Source organism: Lissotriton helveticus, chromosome 3_1 (genome assembly GCF_964261635.1).
Source record: "Lissotriton helveticus chromosome 3_1, aLisHel1.1, whole genome shotgun sequence".
NCBI classification, from domain to species: domain Eukaryota; kingdom Metazoa; phylum Chordata; class Amphibia; order Caudata; family Salamandridae; genus Lissotriton; species Lissotriton helveticus.
Window position 1 is genome coordinate 319136740 of NC_136061.1, and position 21212 is coordinate 319157951.

At 45.2% G+C, this 21212-nt stretch overlaps 1 protein-coding gene across 6 annotated transcripts in view; it reads right to left on the reverse strand.

Annotated features, from left to right (window-relative positions):
- Nucleotides 1–21212, reverse strand: part of LOC144822411 (multidrug and toxin extrusion protein 2-like) — an 877798-nt gene that overhangs the window by 492569 nt on the left and 364017 nt on the right. For all 6 annotated transcript variants that reach the window (XM_078679885.1, XM_078679890.1, XM_078679888.1 and 3 more), the window contains one exon: nt 19086–19194. In XM_078679885.1, coding sequence (XP_078536011.1) covers nt 19086–19194 — 109 coding nt within the window. The remainder of the gene's footprint in view (nt 1–19085; nt 19195–21212) is intronic.

The following is a 21212-nucleotide window of genomic DNA, read 5'->3' on the forward strand; positions in this document are numbered from 1 at the left end:
TAAGAAATACGAGTATTACTGAGAGCAATCTTTTGGTGGCAGATGTAGGTCTTATGAGAGATCTGATAGCGTTACAGCAGGAGGGAGAGTGTGAAACTGACAATATCAAATCTGTTCTAGCCACTGAATTAACTATCCTAAGTGTGCGGGAAGAAACGGGTGCTACCTTTAAAATAAAGTCCAAATTTGTCCCACAAACACTCTATAATAATAGATATCTTCAATGAGATCATGTTCAGAGATCTAAAAACTATATGGAATAGGGTCACCAGAGGTAAAATTGGTAGAGGTTCCAAGAATCGTTGTACCCTCTACTATCAACCGTCACTGTACCCTCTACTGCCAGCAAAGCATCCAGCAAACATCTAAAAAAGAACCTCCTTATCCTCCTAAACAGCCCTCAACAGTCTCTATGGACCTTCTACTAGAAGAGATTTGTGTTCTACATCACTTTGTAGAAGAAACAAACGAACTACAGATTCTAACAGACAGATAGTCAAGGTTCGAAGAAAGAATCACCAAAGTGGAGCACAATATTGAATCTCTAGGATCATCCTGTACTAAGGTACAGGCTCTTCCATCTCAGGTGACGTCGCTTCAGAAGCAAGTATAAATCTTGAAAACAGGAACAGACTAAACAATGTTCGAATATACGGTCTATCGGAGGGCGCAGAAGGCTCTATCACTTTCTTCAAATAATTCCTTCCAACGAGACTTAATTTACCAGAGGGCACCCTTCTTAACATTCAGAGCGCCCATAGACTGGGCCCTACACTTGCAGGGACTTCCAATATAAGAAAACAGAGAGAAGTCATCTTGTATTTTCTAGAATATACTGACTAGCTTGAGATCTTGTCTAGATGGGTCATTCAAACGAATTTCATGGTCAAGTAACCTTCTATATTTCTCACAGGAGTTCCTGGCCATGAGACGGGACCTTCGTTCTATTTGTGCACGCTTTGGCCTCTTTCACCCCTGCTTATTTGACTCACTTGCAACAACAAGACTACTACTAATGAAGATCCTGTTAGATTGAAAAGGTTCCTTAATACTTGTTGTGCAGAGAATATGGACACATCCAGACTGCATAATAAGTACCATTACACTGTCTAAAAATCACTCTTGATGCTTTTAAAACTTTCAGCATAAGTCGCTGGAAGATACACATTTCACTAGGATTTGTTAGATAATAATCTCTTTTCTCTTCTCAGAAGTTACATCTCCCTGTTGCACAACCTACCTGTTTTAGATGCCGTATGTTCTGTGATCCATCCAGTTTTTCCTAATGGAGTCTGGACGTGTCATCGTCCCATGTGGCCTCATCCCCTCCTACTCTTTATGGGTTTTGGAGTATATGTAGGTATGATCTTCTTTCTTCTAATATTGTTCACATTTACTTACCTTTTCTTTAAGCCAACATTGTTCCCTTCTTTATTCCCGTTTCCTATCATAATCTCCATTACCTCCGCTCTATCTCTCATTCTCTATTATCTCCCTATTCCTATCTCCAATCTTTGAGTTTCAATGTCAATATATTGGTACTCAAGTTACAAACTTTGTTTAACATTGTTTGCATTATTGCTGGTTCATTCCATTGTTTACTTTATATTCACATTTTAGGTCTTTAAAACGTTTTACTAGCAACAGGGGCGTTTGTATGATCTAGGTGATAAAGCAGGCAAGTTGATTGCCTGGCTGGACAAGAAAGACCGAGCAGATCGAGTTGTTCCAGAGGTTGCAACTACTGTCGGGACTTCTGTGACCGATCCACAGGGGATAGTGGACCGCTTTGCTGATTATTTCCGCACTATTTATACGTCTGTCTCGGATAGGCCGAAGGAAGATTCGTGTCTGCTATTGAGGGACATTAAGCTCCCATGTTTGTTGTTAGAGGATCGAGATCTTCTGGACGGTAAACTTACCGCCGATGAGGTAGCTTTGGCAGTGCGCTCCTTGAATACCGGAAAAGCAACGGGTCCCAATGGTCTCCCCATCGAACTATATAAGCTTTCTCCAGATAGCGTTGCCCCCTATTTGAGGGATATGTTTTTGGAGTCCCGAGAGTGTGGTGTTCTCCCCAGAGATCAGCGACTTGCGTCGATGGTGGTGATCCATAAGGAGGGGAAGCCCAGAACTAGTTGCGCCTCTTACAGGCCGATCTCATTGTTGAATGCAGAGCCTAAGATATTGGCCAAGATACTGTCCAATAGATTGGTAACAGTCATCGGGGATCTCGTTCATCCCGATCAATCAGGCTTTATTCCGCATTGGAATACGGCTTTGAATTTAAGGCGATTGCATGGGGTTATTGCGAGGGCCCATACTTTGCAGGAGCCGGCCATTGTGGCGGCGCTTGACGCGACAATGGCTTTCGATACGGTTGAGTGGCCGTATTTATTGGCCGTATTGGCTAAGTTCTGTTTTGGTCCGGAGTTCATTGCCTGGGTGCGTTTATTGTATACTGAGCCACTCGCGCAGGTAGTCGTTAATGGTCGTGTCTCGGCGCCATTTTATCTTGCGCAGGGCTCTAGGCAGGGATGCCCACTCTCCCCACTTCTGTTTTGGTTGGCCCTCGAGCCATTGGCGGCTTGGCTCCGTTGGGAGCCCTCGATCAGGGGTATTCGTTGGTCTCCGCAGTTTGAGGATCGGATTTCTCTATACGCTGATGATATTTTGCTTTATCTTACCTCACTGAGGAAGTCTCTAATTGTCCGTTGTGACGTGTTGGCTTCGTATGGTAGAAATTCGGGATTGGTTATAAATTGGACTAAATCTTATTTGTATGTTTTGCATGAAGACGCCCCAGTTTTGCCTCGTAACTGTCCCATTCAAATTGTAAGAGAAGGTTTTAAATATCTTCATATTTATATTTCTATGGATCCTACGATCCGGTATGAGCGAAACCTTCTTCCTCCATTAGCTCGGCTGAAAGGTGACGTGGTTGGGTGGCAGAGGCTTCCACTTTCGATGCTGGGACGAGCAGCCCTTTTTAAAATGATGTCCCTGCCGCGTTTCCTTTATGCCCTCCAAAACACCTTAGATGTAGTACCTGCAGGCTATTTTCGCGAAGTGGAGAGCCTGCAGCGTAAACTACTCTGGGACGGTAAACCACGTATTGCGTTGGCCAAACTAACGCTCCCGTGGTATGATGGAGGGATTGCCCTCCCTGACATTAAGAGATATTATTGGGCGTCTCAGCTAGGGGCTATAAATCATGGTACGTATGGCTCTACGATAGATCCCGGCTATGCCATGGATAGGTGGGTGCTTCCGGGTGGCAACTATAGCAGAGCACTGTACACAAAATCAGCGGGAGAAACCCTGACGGGGCCGACTAGGGTGGTGGTGCGCATATGGCATGATGTTACTAGTTCGCTTGGTTGGAAAGACCGCCTGACTCTGGCCGCCCCACTCTTTGGTTCGGACAGATTTGGCAAGCTATGGAACACGAAGGGTTTTGATAAATGGGAACTGATTGGAATAACCACTGTAGGTGATCTCTGGGTGAAGGGAAAGATTAGATCATTTGCTGACCTACAGAAGGAATATGAGCCGAGTGCTACGGATTATTTTCGTTGATGGACATATGACCGATAGAACTATTTCCCTTATATATAAAAAGCTGATTAACCACAGAATTGATCTGTTGGTAGATCTGAGGGAAAGGTAGACCCGAGATGGCCTCAAATTTGATGATGAGGACTGGCAATCGGCGATCTCCTCTCCAAAGGAGGCCGCGATCCCAGCACGATTGAGACTTGTCCAGCTTAAGATACTCCATAGAGTCTATGTTACGGGTCCCAGTTTGATTAAAATGGGTCTGGCGGAAGCGGGCTTGTGTAAGCGGGGATGTGGCCAACTGGCGACGTTCCTTCATATCATCTGGGAATGTAGGCCTATGGTGAATTATTGGGGTTCTGTTTACAATGTTATGCATGAAGATACTGGAGTGGCCCTTCTGCCCGCGGCTAGAAGATGCTTGCTAAATATCTGGGAGCCCACGGATCTCAATACTGCACAGACCCAATGGGTCACGTTGGGAACCATGATCGCTAAACGAAATGTTGCACAATTGTGGGGTCCTGATAGGCCACCAAAGATAGAGGGGTGGGAAGACAGTATGGATTGGTGTATGTTCCGTGAAAAAACTGTGTACCTGGCAAGGGGTCGTCCTCGGAAGTGGAATGACATTTGGGGCCCCTGGAATGAATACAGAGGGAATATTTGTGTACCACCTGCAACTGTAGTTCTGAATGTTCCGACTTTTCCATAACCTGATTGAATAAGTGTTTATGATATGGATGTATTGTTTCCCTCCCCCCCAAACCAAACTTTTTTTAATCAAATTATGATGTTGATTGACCCCCTTCTGTACTATGCACCGGTGTATTTATTGATGCCTTGTTTTAATAAAAAGAAATATAAATAAAATAAACGTTTTACTTGTAATGCCAAAGGCATAAACTCCCCCATCAAAAGAAAGTTCTATCATATTTATCTAAATTCGTTGTTAGTATAGCTTTATTGCAGGAATCCCATCTTAAAAAGACTGAATCTCTGAAAACTTAAGAAGAATTGGGTAGGAGAAGTTTTCTTCTCACCTGGTGATGGTAAAAGGAATGGAGTTATAACTTTATGTCACAAAGCACTGCATGCCAAACTGGTCTCACAAGAATCAGATGATGAAGGTAGATGGTTGTTTACCAATTTAATGATCGAAAAGTTACAATTTCTTTGTTTAACATCTACCAAACTGCTTGCACAATATCCGGCAGAGAACTTTATTCTTACTGGTGACTGAAATCAGATAGTTGATCCATTCCTTTACTCCATACAAGGCACCCAAAGCATTTTTGCAAACGAAACCTATCAGAGGCTTGGAGACTATGTAACCCCTCTTCGCAGGAATACACCTTCTTTTCCCTACCTCACCAAAATCAATCGAGAATTGATCACATTTTTATTTCACACAATATTTCTCAATCTTTACTTTTAGCTGATATAGGCACCATACTCATCTCCTGTTTGGGTTCAGCTGGACATTTTGTCTCAATCTATGTCTCCAAGAAGGTGGAGTTTCAACAATTCCCTACTCCTAGATACCAATTTTAATGCTTCCTTTGTGTCCTTCTTTCATGAGTATTTTCAAATAAATAACACCGATAACATTCCCTTTCATACAGTTTGGGATTTTAAAGCAACTGCACAAGACTATTATTAGATATGTATCCACCAAAGGAAAGAAATCCTGATTACTTAATGCTTCTCACTGAGTTAAAGAGATTGGAGCACTCCTACTATACTTCTAAATCGAAGGATTATCCTTCATTCCTCATAAACGCTAAGACTGATTTCAACAAAGATTCTACTGAAAATGCTTCCTTATATTTATTGAAAACTGGAGCAAAACTTTATGGAAGATAAAATAAATCAGGCAAATTACTAGCTAATTACCTCCAGATCATGCAGAACAAACTCCAAATTGAATCCATTGTAGATGAGAATCAAACACCAAAATACAAGGACTCTGACATTCTACAAGAACTTGTACAATCCCCAGATAACATGCACAGAGATGCAATGAAAACTTTATTGCATGATTTAAAAAAACCTTTGCAAGTTACACGAGATAAAAATATTGCACGTTAAAAGAAGATAAAACCCCAGTATTAATAGCGGATCCCCGTACCCCCCATTGCCCTTTAGCCGACCCGTTTGTAATGACCCTTTGGGGCATTGGTGGTGGTGTCCAGAATTTAAAAGTCGAGTCCCGGTAGTGTGCCAACTTATACACTGAGCCCCTACCTTCAGTTTGTTAGTGCCTCTGAAAATTGTTTTTCCTATGCCTGGGGGCCTGCAGGGTGGATCTGCCTGTTGTTTTTCAGGAGGAGGTTGCTATTAGTAAGTCCCCTCCCCTAATTATTTTGCAGCACGATCCATAAACCTCACAAGGGCACAATTGAGGTTAGTGTTCCGTGGGTCAAAGCAGGCTAGAACTGCGGCCCTGCACAATCTGACCTCGTTGATGTTCCAGCCTCTCCGTAAAAGGGAACTTCTTTCCTTCAGCAAACTTGGACATAGGCAAATGATGTGTGTTATGTCTTCCCTATGGTTTCCACAAAGCCGACAGTGTTGCTGGGCTTGTTCTCTTTTCCATTTGGGAAGGTGGCAATACAAATTGATCACTCCCATTCTTAATTTTAAGAAGCAGAGCTTGGTGCGCGCGGTGAACAGTAAAGTTAGATACCCCTGAGGCTTCAGCTGGTCATACGATCTAAGAGTCATCCAGCCGTGGCTTCTTGCGAGACATGCCTTGGCTTTTAGTGAAGAGAGTTTTTTTGCACTGATTTTTCCTAGCCTTTGAAATTTGTTTTGGCTGACTTCTAAGTCCCAAACTTTGTTCAGGCCGAAGATTTTTAGTCCTCTTGCCCAATAGTCGTGCCCTGCCTGCCATCGTTTCGTTTGCAAGTTTGACCATAGGTGTTGCGCTAAGCTGCCTTCTTTTGACGACCTCAGTTTGTGGCAGCACATTAAGAAGCTCATGAATCTGGCCAATGATTGATTACAGATGCCCAGTTCCAGCCTGATTTGGGCAGGTGACGTGTATGTTGGTAACTGGAACACTGTTCTGAAGATTTTCACAATGATTTTGTCTAATTGGCACTGTCAAGCCCTTTTAACACCTCGCTTCGGTATGTTAATGTAGGAATGACTTTTGCCTCTGCTGCCTGCAATGTTGGAGCGAATGTTGGGCCAAGTAGCTTTTTATGAATAGAACGGAGTGCAAATGATCGTGCTACTCCCTTCTTTCTTTGCTCTTCTAGGTGGGATTTGTACTTGCTGTTGTTATCAAAGAGAACTCCTAGGTACTTGTGGCACTTGGATTCTACGATTCTTTCAGAGTTTAGGACCAATGCTAGCTTCAAGGGCCTTCCTGGACGCACCGCCAAGATTTTCGTTTTCTTGTTGTTTATCAGAAGGTCATTCTTTCTTGAATATTCGGCGGTAGCGTCCATGAGTCATTGTAGCCCAATCTTTGTGTTGCTTAAGAGAACTAAATTGTCGGTGTACAGAAGGTTTGACAGTTGAAAGCTGCACACAGATGCAGACATATCCCTCTGTCTTTCTACTATGCAGCAACATACAGATCCCCCAACACATTAATAACTTCTAGAATTTGATATCACACATGTAGAAATGCTTCACGCATTGAAAACTCTTCGGAAAGATAATGCCCCAGGCCCAGATGGTTTCACGGTCTAATTTTATTTACATTTTACCCAAATACTCCTTCCACACCTTTACACTGTTATTTCCTCCTTCACTGACTCAGGTAACTCTTCAAGATGCTTTTTAGAGGCCCTGATTTGTCTCATCCCATAACAAGGCAAGGACTTACAATATTGCAAGAACTATAGACCAATTTCGCTAGTCAACGTAGAGTATAAAATTTTCTCTAAAGCGTTAGCTCTCTGAATCGAATCACATCTCCCTCAATTATTAGGTAAAGAGCAAGCAGGTTTTGTCAAGGGACGCTATATTAATGATAACACGTGCTTGAATTTCAATATTATATCCAAAACGACCCATTACACAGAACTTCTCGCAGCGATTGCCTTAAATACAGAAAAGGCTTTAACAGAGTGTACTGGCCTTTAATTTTTAATACATTTACATGCTTTGGATTTGGCCCCAAAATAATTTTTTTAATTTCTCTACTTTATTCGAATCCTTAACCGCTATTTTTGCCAATGGCTTTACATCTTCCTATTTTAGTCCTTTATCTTCTTTTCTTTTTAATCTAGCTCTAGAGCCATTTTTTTTTCAGATCTCGACAGAATCAGTCTATCACTGGTAAAATTTCAAACACTCAACAAATTAAACTAGCAGCGTACACAGACAATGTACTTATGTTCCTTGCTCAGCCACATCACACACTTGGGAGAGGTGTGGCGCCGCGGCCAGGGCGACTGACGCTGGAATCTGGGGACCACGGTTCGATCCCCGGCTCCGGCGGCAGGTTAGCCCAGCACCATGCGACTCTGGGCAATAGCTCGCTTAATCTCCCCGACGGCCCCCCAGCGCCTAGAGACCCTTACGGGTGATTGTGCGCTTTACAAATGTGGACTTTACTTTACTTCCAGCTTTCTTGAGAGAGGTTGATTTTTATAGAATGGTATCTGGATATAGATTAAATAATGACAAATGTGAAATACTGCATTTTTTTTTTTTTTTGAAAATCTGTTTTTATTGCTATACGTTACAAACAAAAAAGACTCAGTACATCACATTGCAAATTGTCCTAATTAGATCGCATTCCTTGTACATGTCTGTATCACATGAGGATATAAAAAATTTTCTTTAATGTGAACAATCTTACGAACATCCCCCTCCCCGTTTCACCTCCCTTCCGGCACTTCCATTTCCCGCACTCCATTCAGTCGTAAATAACTCAGAAATAAAAACCGGTCTATCCCATCACAGTCTTCGTACATTGTGTGTTCATCACTTCCACCCTGGGAGCCGTATTGAAGTCCCTAGTAGTAAGACCGTCCCACTGTGCTCCTAGAACCACAACTGTCCCCCCAGGCATGAGGCAGCGCCCTATAAACTGCGCGACACTCCCAACTTTCAAGGTATTCGCATCCTAAGGGGCAGATATCGAGTCATCAGATGTGCAGCCTTCCCCGGATTCGAAGGACCCCAGTAGTGTGTTCCACTCCAAAGATATCGGGTTTTTCCTAAGCCCTCTGCGTTCTTCGCGCTGTAATGTCACGCTTTCAGCCTTCCCCCATCGTATCATCTCCGCCCTCCATACTTCCGGGTCTGGTGGTCTAGCCGATTTCCACTTCATTGTGATGGTGCGCTTAACAAGTAGCAGAGCCAGGCCAAGGAAACGTGTGGTCACACTCTTCTTACGTTCTACTGGTCCCAATCCCAGTATGACATATTCCCATGCTGCGTGGGGCTTGGAGGGGGCCAGCTTAGTCAAAGTATCCTGCACTGACTTCCAATAATATCCTAGTTTTGGGCATTCCCACATCATATGGAGCAAGCGCGCATCCTCCACTCCACACCGGGGGCACGTGTCAGCTGTGTTGGGAAACATGGCGTGTAAGCGATGCGGTGTCAGGTACGCCCTATATAATAGCATAAGCTGTATAAATTTAAATTTGGGGTTTCTCGACACTGCCTTCGGGAATTTAAGGATCCTCTCCCATTCCTTGTCCCTGAGTGGTCTCCCCAGATCTTCCTCCCACCTATCTCGTAATGGCCGTAATGTTATCGCTCTCCCTTCTCTGATGCCACTCGTGAGCCACTTAGTCAGGTGACTACCAGTGCCCATCAGATATTGCATTGTCAGGAGCGGGTTCGTATCGGGTTCCTCCCCCCGCGGCGCCCAAGTCAGTGCTATATAACGACATATCCTTGCATGCGTCAAAAACGTCCCCCTTGGGGTGTGGTGTATGTTTCTAAAGTCGTCAAAGGACAGAACTCTACCCTCTGCGAAGAAGTCCCCTATATGCGACACCCCCGCCTCATGCCACGCGGTGAGAGCCCTATTCGATAGCGTTCCCGATCTTAGGGGGAGTCCCATAAGCGGTATCGTAGGTGCATAGGAAGTCGCAGACGAGGTGTACCTCACCGCTTTCTTCCAATGGGTGATCTCTAGTTTCAGCAGTGGGGGTGCTGTATCTGGCACCTCCGCCCTCGGCAGCAACAAAGCATGGACCTTTCCTTTATTCCATTCCACTTCCGATATGTCGATTTCATGTAAATTGCGGCCCGCCAGCCAGTACGCCAGACACTGTAGTTGACAAGCGTGGCTATACGCCCGCATGTCCGGGACCCCCATTCCGCCCATGGACGTGGGAAGCTGTAGCTTCGCTAGGCTGATCCGTCGTCTCCCCGTGCCCCATACCAGTTCCGTTAGCAAGGTATTTAACCTTGTAAACAATGGGGCCGGTATCCTGAAGGGCAAGCTCGTGAAATAATAAATAAGGCGGGGTAGGACCACCATTTTAGAGATGGCCACTCTGCCCGCCACTGACAGTGGCAGCGCAGTCCAGTGAAATACTGCAGTTAACCAAATTCATTTTCAAAGAAGACTTTTCGATCACTAACTTCACATGGAGCCCTCATCATATTAAATATCTTGGCCTGTGCACTGAGCAGACAACGTGGAAGGGGGAAAGGCCTTACAAAAAACCATCCCGGAGAAACTCCAACACAGAAGTAGGAACCCCCAGTACAGGATCCACCCCATGAGAACACCAAGAAACAAAAGAACCCCAATGGCGGCCATAGCACTTAAGGGTCGAAGGGCGGCGAGACAACTGGATGTCACGAGCCACCACCGATGAACAACCCAAAGACTCCAAAGTCAACTGCTCAAGAGCCAAGCCGTCAGCTGCAAACGACGAAGACAAGGCAGAGACAGGAGTGGAAACTGAAGAGGAGATGGATACAAAGGAAGCCGGACAAACCGACCCTTCGCCAGCTTCAGCAGGAGAGGAAACCAAATGCGGCGAGGCCAGAAAGGAGCAATCAACAGGACCGAAACCTTCTCCCTCCGAATCTTCTGCAGCACCCTCGGGAGGAGGGGAATGGGAGGGAATGCATACAGAAGGCCCGAAGGCCAGGGAATCGAAAGAGCATCCACCGCCCAAGCCTGAGGACACAGCACCTCCGAACAAAACCGGAGCAGGAGAGAGTTGTGAGGGGACGCAAAAAGATCGATCCAAGGAGTCCCGAACCGAAGGCAAAGGGACAGGAACAGAGGAAGAGAGAGATGGTACAGAACAGAAGATGGAAGGTCGCGGCTCAAAGCGTCCGCATGAAAATTCAACCGTCCCGGAATGTACACCGCCCTCAAGGCCAACAGATGAGATTCCGCCCAAGCACAAATCATGGAGGCCAACATGTTCAGAGACGCGCACCTGGTCCCCCCCTGACGGTTCAAGTAACAACGAGCCACCTGGTTGTCGGTACGAACCAACAGATTCGCCCCCAGGAGAGGAACCTGAAAGAACTGCACCGCCTCCCAGACAGCCGCCAACTCCCGCTAGTTCGAGGAACGGGTGCTGTCCCCCTGAGACCACCGACCCTTGGCTTCCAAGGACCCCAAAGTGGCCCCCCAACCCCAGAGACTGGCATCCGTCGTCAACAAAAGGGGAGGAGGAAGACAAAACCGCACCCCCTTCTCCAGGTTGGGAGTGCAAAGCCACCAGTCCAAGTCCCGAACCAGAGCAGGAGAGAGAGGAATCAGAGTCTCGTAATCCGCCCGGGAGGGGTCCCGCCGAGCCAACAGATGAGTCACCAAGGGCTTGAGATGGAGGCGAGCCCAAGGAACCACAGCAGTGGTCGCAGCCATCAACCCCTGGACCCGCAACCAAACACGAGCAGGGGCAGACGGACGACTCAACAGATCCCGCAGCAGAGTCTGTAAGGAAAGGATCCGAACAGGAGGGAGAAACACCGCCCCCAGAGAGGTGTCGAACAGACCCCCGATGAACTGAAGTCTCTGAACAGGATCCAGATGAGACTTGGCCAAATTCACCTTGAACCCCAGCTCCCGGAACAGGGACAACGTAGCCTCCACCGCCAGAAGAGCCTGAGGGAAAGAGGAAGCAGAGACCAAACAATCATCAATATAGGGAAACACGGAGAAACCCTGATGTTGCAAAACCCCCACAGCAGGAGCCAATACCTTGGTAAAAGTCCTGGGAGCAGTGGAGAGGCCGAACGGCAGAACCCGAAACTGGTAATGCATCCCCTGGACCACAAACCTCAGGAACCACTGACTGGCAGGATGGACCGGAACGTGAAAATAGGCGTCCTCCAAGTCCAGGGAAGCCAAAAAATCTCCCTCCTGGATGAGGGGAATGACGGACTGCAACGTGACCATCCGAAAATGATCCAACCGCACCAAATTGTTCAGGGAACGGAGATTCAAAATGGGGCGGAAGGAACCATCGGGCTTTGGAACCAGAAACAGATGGGAATAGAACCCCAGGCCCACTTCCTCCACTGGAACCGGCACCACCGCCCCTTTCTGGAACAACATGGTGACGCTGGACAACATGGCAGACCGCCGCACGGGGTCTCTTGACAACGGGGTAACCAGAAGACAATCCAGAGGGGGAGGGCCTCGGAAGGGAATCCGGTAACCCCACCTGATGATATCCAAGACCCATTGATCGGAGATCAGAGCTGACCAACGGTCCAGAAACAATGGATGGGTGGAGGCAGGACTATAAATTTGGATACATGCATATGAGAAGTTATCTACACTTACGACGAAATGGCATCCTCTATATCTATCTTGGTGGGGTCACCTTGATACTATCAAAATTATGCTGACCCCTGTTGTACTTTATACTATAGCCATTATTCCAATGTCTATACCAGCAAAGTCCTTTCATAAAATTAACTCTATTCTTGCATCCTTTTTGTGGTATACCAAAAAATCTAGAATGTTGTTCACATCTAAAATCGGAAGGGGGTGTTAACTTCTCTGATTTCCCTAAATATCACAAGGCTTTCCTGTTACAACACTTATCCAAATGGATATCTGATGCACCTCTAGACTCTCCGTTATGGATTCATCTTGAGAAATCATTCCTATCTCCCTTTTCCGTTCAAGAAAACTTAAATGCGTAAACCACAAAGGACTTCTACACCAATCATTAAACACTTGTGTAAAGTGTTGGATACTGTCCTTCACTCCACCCCACACAATATTGATACCTTTTTCACCACAACCATATAGCAAAACAAATGCATACTCATTAAGAATAACCCACTTATTGGAAAGCATGGAGAAATAAAGGAATACCCTGGGTTTGTCAATTATTCACTCCATTTTTGAACTACCTCCCTCTATTCAACACAAGTTTTCAGTTTTACATAGCGCAATACTCAAGGCCTGCTCTCATTTTCAACCTTTACATCTTCCCTATTAGATTCAACAGGGTATAACCTTCTTCGAATAAATCCTAAAGCCTCTACTATTTATTTTCGACTGTCACAACCTCACGTTGATAGGGACAAAATAAAAACAGATCTTTCCTGGGAAGCTGACTTGGACTCACAGTGGCCCATCTCCTTATGGTGTAAGATATGGGTTAAAAATCAGGATATCGTCCAGAGCAGCAAAACACTACATAAACTCTCTACTTAATTTATAACAAACTTCTTTTAACACCGAAAATCTTACATAAAATGCTCAATGGAATTCTTGACAGCTGTTTGTCGTGTTCCCTTACACACGCGGATTTAAACCACTTACTATTCACATGTCCACATGTCCTTATTTTCTGGAAACAAGTCTGGACTCAGATTAACATCATGTTGCATGCCATAGTCCCCTTTTCACCTGTCAACATTTTTTTAGGTAGCTTATCTACTTAATGAATGGCGAGGAAATCGCAACTACAAATTCTAAACCTGCTATTGGCAGTTGCTTTTCAACAGATAACAAAGAATTGGAAAGATACATCTAAACGCTCATACTTAGCTTGGTGGTATGCTGTATTTCTTAATCATGGACTAGACACAGCTTTTGTAATTCCTATGTCTCATGCTCAGAAACATTTACAACTAAGGTCTCCTGTTATACAATTTCTAGATGATAGCACAAAAAAAACATTTGCTCCCACTCCCTTGGTAAAAGAAGTCACCCAACCTCCCTGATTTCAGCTATATTGAGTTTATCTTGTTTTTTGTCATGTCTTTGGTTTTCTGTATTTTTCGTATGATGGAATCTGTTTTCTATATCAAGTATTTTCTTTCTTTTTTCCTTATCTTTCATTATAAGTAACATTTTCAAAACCAGCTAATATGTATTATTGATATTCCCCTCTTTGTAATATTTGAAGTTAATTTGTACTAAGTATGGACATATGTTTAATTATACTTAATAAACTTACCTTTGAAACTAAAAAAAGAAAATGTTAGCTTTTTTGCACATGCAGACCTAAGGGACAGCAATGGGCACCTGCATTGCCTCCATCTATGCTAATCTGCATATGGGGTGGTGGGAGGAGCAGGTGGGAGGGGTGCACTTTAGGTGCGGTCCATTGAGGACCTCTTCATCATTTGGAGAGGTAGCCAGAGGAGGAATTTATCAAGGACGTTAATACGAATTATCTATATCTAATGTTTACACAAAAAATGAGTAATAGTGGAATATAATTTCTTGATGTAATGGGACAAGTAGAGGAGCATAAACTAAGAACGACATTGCATAGGTAGCAGACAGCGGGAAAGAGTACCTTGCATGCTCAGAGCTTCCACCCCATTCTCTCATCAGAAACAGTTGAGAGTTTTTCAGAGCCAGGAGACAAGGTACCACTGAGAATGAGTATGAGAGAACTGAGAAGGAAATGAGTGACCGATTCAAACAGAGGCTGCACGCTAGAAATTCCGTCTGACACCAACAGAGAGGTAGAAAAATCAGGAGGGAAGAAGCTTTGTTTAACAGATTTAAAAGAGAAAGGGGACACAACACAGATTCCTAACAACATTTACACTTGTAGATGAGGTCTGCATAGAATTGACACAGGCATTTAGTCCACGGTAACTGTTAGAACTGGCTATTTCTGGTAGGCTAAGGCTGACGCCAAAGCCAGGCAGAAACCACCATTCTAGTCAGGCAAGGAAGTCACACGCCAAGATAACCCCTGCTCACCCTCTAGGTAGCTTGGCACGAGCAGTCTAGGCTAAACTCGGAAGCAATGTGTTAAGCATTTGCGCCAGCGCACAACAGCAACAACATACTAGGCACACCACAAAAGGAACTCCACACAAAGTTATATTAAAAGAACTTTTGTATTGTCAAAGCATATCAGATAGAAATCACACATATACACTGTGCCAACTGGCACGGCAATATTCACAAGGGATTATTTACACAGAACAGGGCCACATGGGCCACTGTCATAATCAGCACTTTTAGAAATAGAAATAGTACTTATAGAACTTAGAATAAAAGTGTATAAAATCACTGTAACACAAAGTAACAGTTATAGATCACATCCAGTAACTACTGGGGACAGGTAAGTACCACCTACGCAACCCTAAACCCTTAGGAGACTGTCACGCAGGGGACCAGGACCTCACTAGGACCACCTGTACTAAAAAGAACAACCACCTAAGTATCACACAGCATTTAGGGGTCTCAGCAAGAACACATTACCCAGGATGTATGAAACACATTCAGAGGAGTAGTAAAGGGAAACCACCTAATGTATAAACCTACACATTCAGCGGTGTTAAGAATAAAGCACATGATGCAATAAAATACATTCAGAGGTACCAGAACAATACAGTAGCGCAAAAGTCACATGATGTCCAAAAACATTCAGAGGTGCAGGAATAACACATGATGCAAGGAAATACATTCAGAGGTGCCATAACCATACAATTGCGCAAAACCTCACATAAGCCACCACCTGTGGCAGTCCCTAGGCCAACTGGCCTTGTTGGGGCTAGAACGCCCTGAGTCTCAATGTCAGGGGCCTAAACGTTGCAGGTGCCCACTACTTGCTGGGCACCTGGGAACACTCACAAGGGCCTAAACGCTGCAGCTGGCACTAAGTGCTGCGCAGCTGTGACTGGCCGGGCACCTCTGGGCCATCTCTATCCCTCTCAGGGACTCACTCTTCATCTTGCGCCTAAACGGTGCAGCTGCCCACTAATTGCTGGGCAGCTGGAGAAAAACTGCGCCGGGGCCCTCACTGGCCCTCAGGTACCACGCTGGAGCCAAACAGGCTCTACAAACACCTAGGTCCACGTTGGAGCCACACAGGCTCTGGCATTATACGTGCCCAACGTTGGAGCCACACAGGCTCTTGAAAACAATGGTGCCCCCTCTACCTAAAACGAATGGCCCGAACCTTCTCGGGGCTCTCCAACAACCACAGCCAGAGGGGGAGCCAGCACGGGCTTAAGAAATACATAGGGCCCCACGGGGCGCACTGGCGCTCGAAACAACATCCCCACGTGGCAGGAGCAGCGTGGGCTCTAGGAGTGCGCAATGCCCCCATGGGGCCACACGAGGGCCCAAAAAGCTGTCTAGGCACGTTGGGGCGGCCCGCTGCCATCTGGGGCCTCCCTACACTGACACGGAGCCCTGCCCCAGCCCTCACTCACCGGGCTGCTCCCCTTTGCTCTCGCTGGTCTTCGGTGCGGCAGGGGCGGGCGCGTCCGCATCTGAGGAGCTCCTGCTCCTCGCAGATTCTCCTCGCTTTGCCCGGTCCCTCGTCTCGGGACCGGGACTCAGGGTGGAGCCAGCAAGGCTCCCGGCGGCAGTCCCTTCTCTCGGGGGTGAAGGCGGGGCTCTCCCGACCACATGGTAGCCTCGCTACTCCCGCGCCGGACTTCTCTCCCTCTGCAGGGCTCCCTCGGCACACGGGAGCCCTGCCAACCGGCCGCCCCGTTTCTTCATCGCCACCTCGTCTCCTCGGGGCTCCCTCAGCCCAGAGGAGCCCCGCGAACGGCCGCCATCTCCCGGGGGTCTTCACACCACCTCCTTCAGCTTCCAGGAGCCAGCCAACCACAGCGCGGCTCCTGGACCAGGCCCCCTTCGGAGGACCAATCAGAGCACGGCTCTCCTGGGTCTTGGCCAATACGATCGCGGCCCCTTCGTGGGGGCTTTTCTCCGCGGGAAATCGAGGTGGGCACTCGTAAATACTAAAATAAATACGGGCATGAAACCTCAGCGCGTCCAGCGCTATCAGCGGGCATAAAGCGCTCCCAAGCGCTAGAAAAGTCCAGAGAAAGCGCTCTCAAGCGCTTGGGGGAAATGAAGCGTTCCAAAGCGCTAGACAACAGGCAGAGCGCTCCCAGGCGCTCAGGGGGAAGCACAGCGCCTCCAGGCGCTAGGAATACAGCTCCAGCGCTCTTCCCCAGGAAAATTCAGCTTCTCCATGCTGCAACGGTCCCAGAGCTTCCCAGGGGGCAACGCCAAGTCCCCCCATCAGCCCAGGCAGGGCAGAGGGGTCCCCCAGGAGTCCAGGAATCCAGGGGCTGGGCAGCGCCCACCCCTGGTAGATTCAAGTCAGCCACAAGAGCAAGAACAAGAACATTTTGGAAGGGGACACAGCCCCTTCTTATACACAGAAAAGGCTTTGAAGTCCTTTGAAGTCTTTGTGTAAGCGGGCCCTGAGCCCTGGGTGTTTCTGGTTTCCCTCTCCTGTCAGCCTCAGGTCAGAGGTGACAGTGGGCCGTCAGGAGGGAGAGCCAGCATGGTGGTCAGGCAGGCATAGCCCTGCACCACCAGACGCTATTTCCTCCCATCCCTGACAGCAAATGGGGCCTTTCATCTACGGCTGACTCAGACCCCCTCCTCCGGGGCCCTGCAGACCCTGTCCTACTCAAACCAGACAGTCCATCCACCAGCAGGCCCAGGCACTCCTGGGCCAGGCTCACCAGCCTATCACGTGCCAGCAGACTCACTACACAAATATGCCAACTTCTAAAAGTGGCGCTTCTAGACTAGACACAGCCATGCCGCATATACCATTATGCAGCATTCATTCTCCCGAGTTCACACATATCAAACTCGACCCTGCACTCCCCACACATCAAGAACTATCATGGGCATACACATTCCCCATTCATTCCTATGGGAGGGCAGGTCACTCACCACACATACACAGAGAGCACACGCACTTTACACTGTACCACAGTGAAAAAGTGCGCAGAGGCCTAAAATCACCAACCCAGGTTCCAGAAACAGGCTAGGAAAAAGCAAAAAGTCTCGGGGTGAACCTGCCCAAAGGGCCCGGGTCCAACAGTAACCCTTTATAGGAGACAAATTTGAGAGACACCCAATGATTAGTTATAAAAGCGCAGCATCAATGAGAGATCACTTAGTTAAAAGTGATGTGAACCTAACACAAAAGAGAAATTATACCGATTTCTATAAAAATAGTCTGCTGTTTAACGAGCTGCTTCATGTTTTTAACCTGACAGTAGACGTTAATTGCACTTTGAAATTTATGCAGTGCTTTTTATTAGCTTTTCTTTTTTTGTAGATTGGGGCCCTAAGAGTAGCACCGGTAGGCAGATGCAATACCCACTGGGGTGATATGGTGACCTATTAACTATTAAATCAAACCTCCGGTATGAGCAATTTGCAAGACTTAGTCTTCATTTGATATTTTGGTATTTAACAATATGTTTTCTTAAATGGTACAAGAAGGAATAGCTATTCCCAACTCGGGAGGTGCATTAGATTGTTGAGCATACCTTCACATTTTATCAAGAACTGAATTGGTGCATTACATTTAGCACATTTTGCCTACTAAAAGGTGGTGGATAGGTGAAATGAACAAATGTCCCGTCTTTCAAGTTAAGAGGCGATATTCATTGTAGTGTGTTATGTGACTCGCATTTCTATAAAGCCTAGAAATGTGACTGCAAGTATTTTGCAGACTTCCGAGTTGATATTATCATGATTGATTGCATTATAACAATGGAATAAGCCCTATTGTCTTTGAATTATATTCACGTATACATGTAAAATATCCAAGCAAATATGGCCAACAGCTCATGATCTTAAGTTTGAGTCCAACATCTATATTCAGAAATATGAAAAGAACTGGGAACTTAAAAGCAGAGCATTCACAAAGTCATTTGTCGTGAATAAGGCTCGGACGAGCCGAAACGCATTCATCACATCTTCTGCATAATTAAATATGCTTGAAAGTGCTGTCAGAGAGTCATTAATTTTGTTACTGTTACCTTTGATGTCAAATATATATTCATTTTAGTTTGCAAGTTATAATCTTTTTGTAACTTTTATTAATTTAAATTAGTCAATATATTTGTTTTACTTGATATATTGTATGATAGTAACATTTTAATATAATTACAATATTTTGTCACTATTTTTGCCTTTGCTTTGTGGTCGATATTTTGTCCTCTACCTACATAGTACAAGTTATTTTTGACCCCAAATGTTTTGTCAGATAATCTTGTCAAATATAAGCAACACTTTAAAAAAAACAGACTGTGAAAATGGGAAATGATAATTGTGAAGCTCAGTGGCCTGAAAGTCAAACTCATGAAGAACTCACCTGTGCACAGCAAAGCCATACTGGCTGATCTTTTTGCCTGCTGAATATTACCAGCTCCAAGAGCGTTTCCTACCCTGACACTTCCAGCCACACTAAAGCCAACAGGCACCTGAAATCCAACAAAACAAGATAATTAATATATTTCCAATTTTTTTACACTTTCATTACAACATTTCCAACAGAAAATTTCTCTACTGTAGATTTTGGTATAGGATCTAGTAGAGGCACTACGAGTAGGAATGCCAAAGAAAGGAAAGTTACCTGCAATTATGGTTAATAATCACGTCAATCTTCACTGAAATCACAAACATCGAATCGTACCACCCACATGTGAGATTCCAACATATTTTATATAAGTGATTAGAGAGGACTCCTAATAATAAAAAAACATTTCTGGTCTAACCTACAAGCTACATCAACAGAATCTGTATTTTCTCTTTAAAAAGTAAACCATAAGTATCAGCACTTAACATACATTAAACAGAACTAAGTAGGTTGCAGAATCATGAAATAATACTTATATGCATCACATAATGTAAGAAAGCCTGGCCAACTTGGGTATCTGTTCTCAAATCCGAATCTATACTGTAACGTCTAGTAAAAATGCCTAAGGATCGCCATGTAGCCGACTTGTATATCTATGAAATGGGAACATTTCACGATAAGTCAGTTCGGGCTAGACTGTTCCCATGAGCAGGGTCAAGACTGATATGCATATGGCTGGGCCCGAGCTGGGGTGGAGTAGTGAGCTAAAGAACAATGAATTTAACTCTGATCTCTTGACTGGGGGCGAGTGTTTGATTTATTCAGCATTCAGTGTTTAAGCCTAATTTTTGATTCTGTGAATTTTCTAGTCTGCATGCGGGCCGAAAAGTAATGCACACATGAAAGGACGATTCACAATATTAATTTGGACATTAATCTCCCGCATTGTCAGTCGTAGCACATCTTCTGAAACTAATGGCATGACAATACTCGCATATTGTTAAATCTGTGGACTCCATAGAAGCGAGAATGACTTTGTATGACAGCATCACACCTTCCTGTGCATCTTCAGCAAAAATTTGTCAACTCTCCTCTGGACTGTCATCTGAGAAAGACTAAAAAGACTCAAGAGTTGTCAAAACAAACTAATTAAGCACTAGTGCCATCTTTCTCAGAAGTACTTACTGTACCCACACATTTTCCTGCCAATCAAATCATGCCTCTTACTCTTTTTTCAGGAGGTAGCGGCACTTCATTGGTTAATACATTATTCTTGCCTACTGAAGAAAGTATTAAAAGCTGTATTAGGATCCAAACTTTGACAGAGGGACTTGCTCAGGAGGCCATTATTTCTTCAATACTCTAGGGTGCAGCCTTTTTTGTCATTCCTACAGTTAAATATATTTCTTTTGCCAAACTCAGGAAACCTAGCACCAAAGAGAGCAACTGTCATGGTTGTGGTCTCCGCTGTAAGTTTTTTTTAATATTACTGAAATCGCTGCTTGTTGGGTCGCCAAAGGAATATCCAATTTTGCATTTCCCCTTATCAAGGCAGCTTGGAATGTATTTATATAATTAACTTATAAGACATGTGAAAGAAAGCCAGAAGGAGAGTGAAGAATATGACACTGGTGTATCATACTGTGCCTTCTGCCATATTCCTTTTTTGGAGGTTAAGGAGTTTTGTGTTCTCTTTCTCAAAATTCTGTTGAGGTTGATCAGTTGACTATATTGATGATGCAGTCAAAGGAGCCAATATATCAAAGGGAACCACCTGCAGGGAGTGATGGGAGCTGCAGACAGAGCAGGATCAACAGGTTTATAAGATCCCATATCATCTCAAAGCAGGACACGGATGTTCGTGCAGGTACAATCACCATCTGTGAAAGACCAGAAGAACATCCAGAGGTAGTAGTGAGCAAACGTTAATCGGAAGGAATCTGTGGCACTGACCACTCAGCGGAGCCCATCATGGATGTTGACAATTACAAACCCGTCTTCTGCCATGGAACCCCTTGGCCTGGATTTTGAAATTTTCATAATCATGTTCAGTGACGAGAACAATGATTTGACTCTTCATGCTTCGACAGTAAATGCTTATAATTACGGTGCTCCAACATCCAATGAATATAAACATGCTTA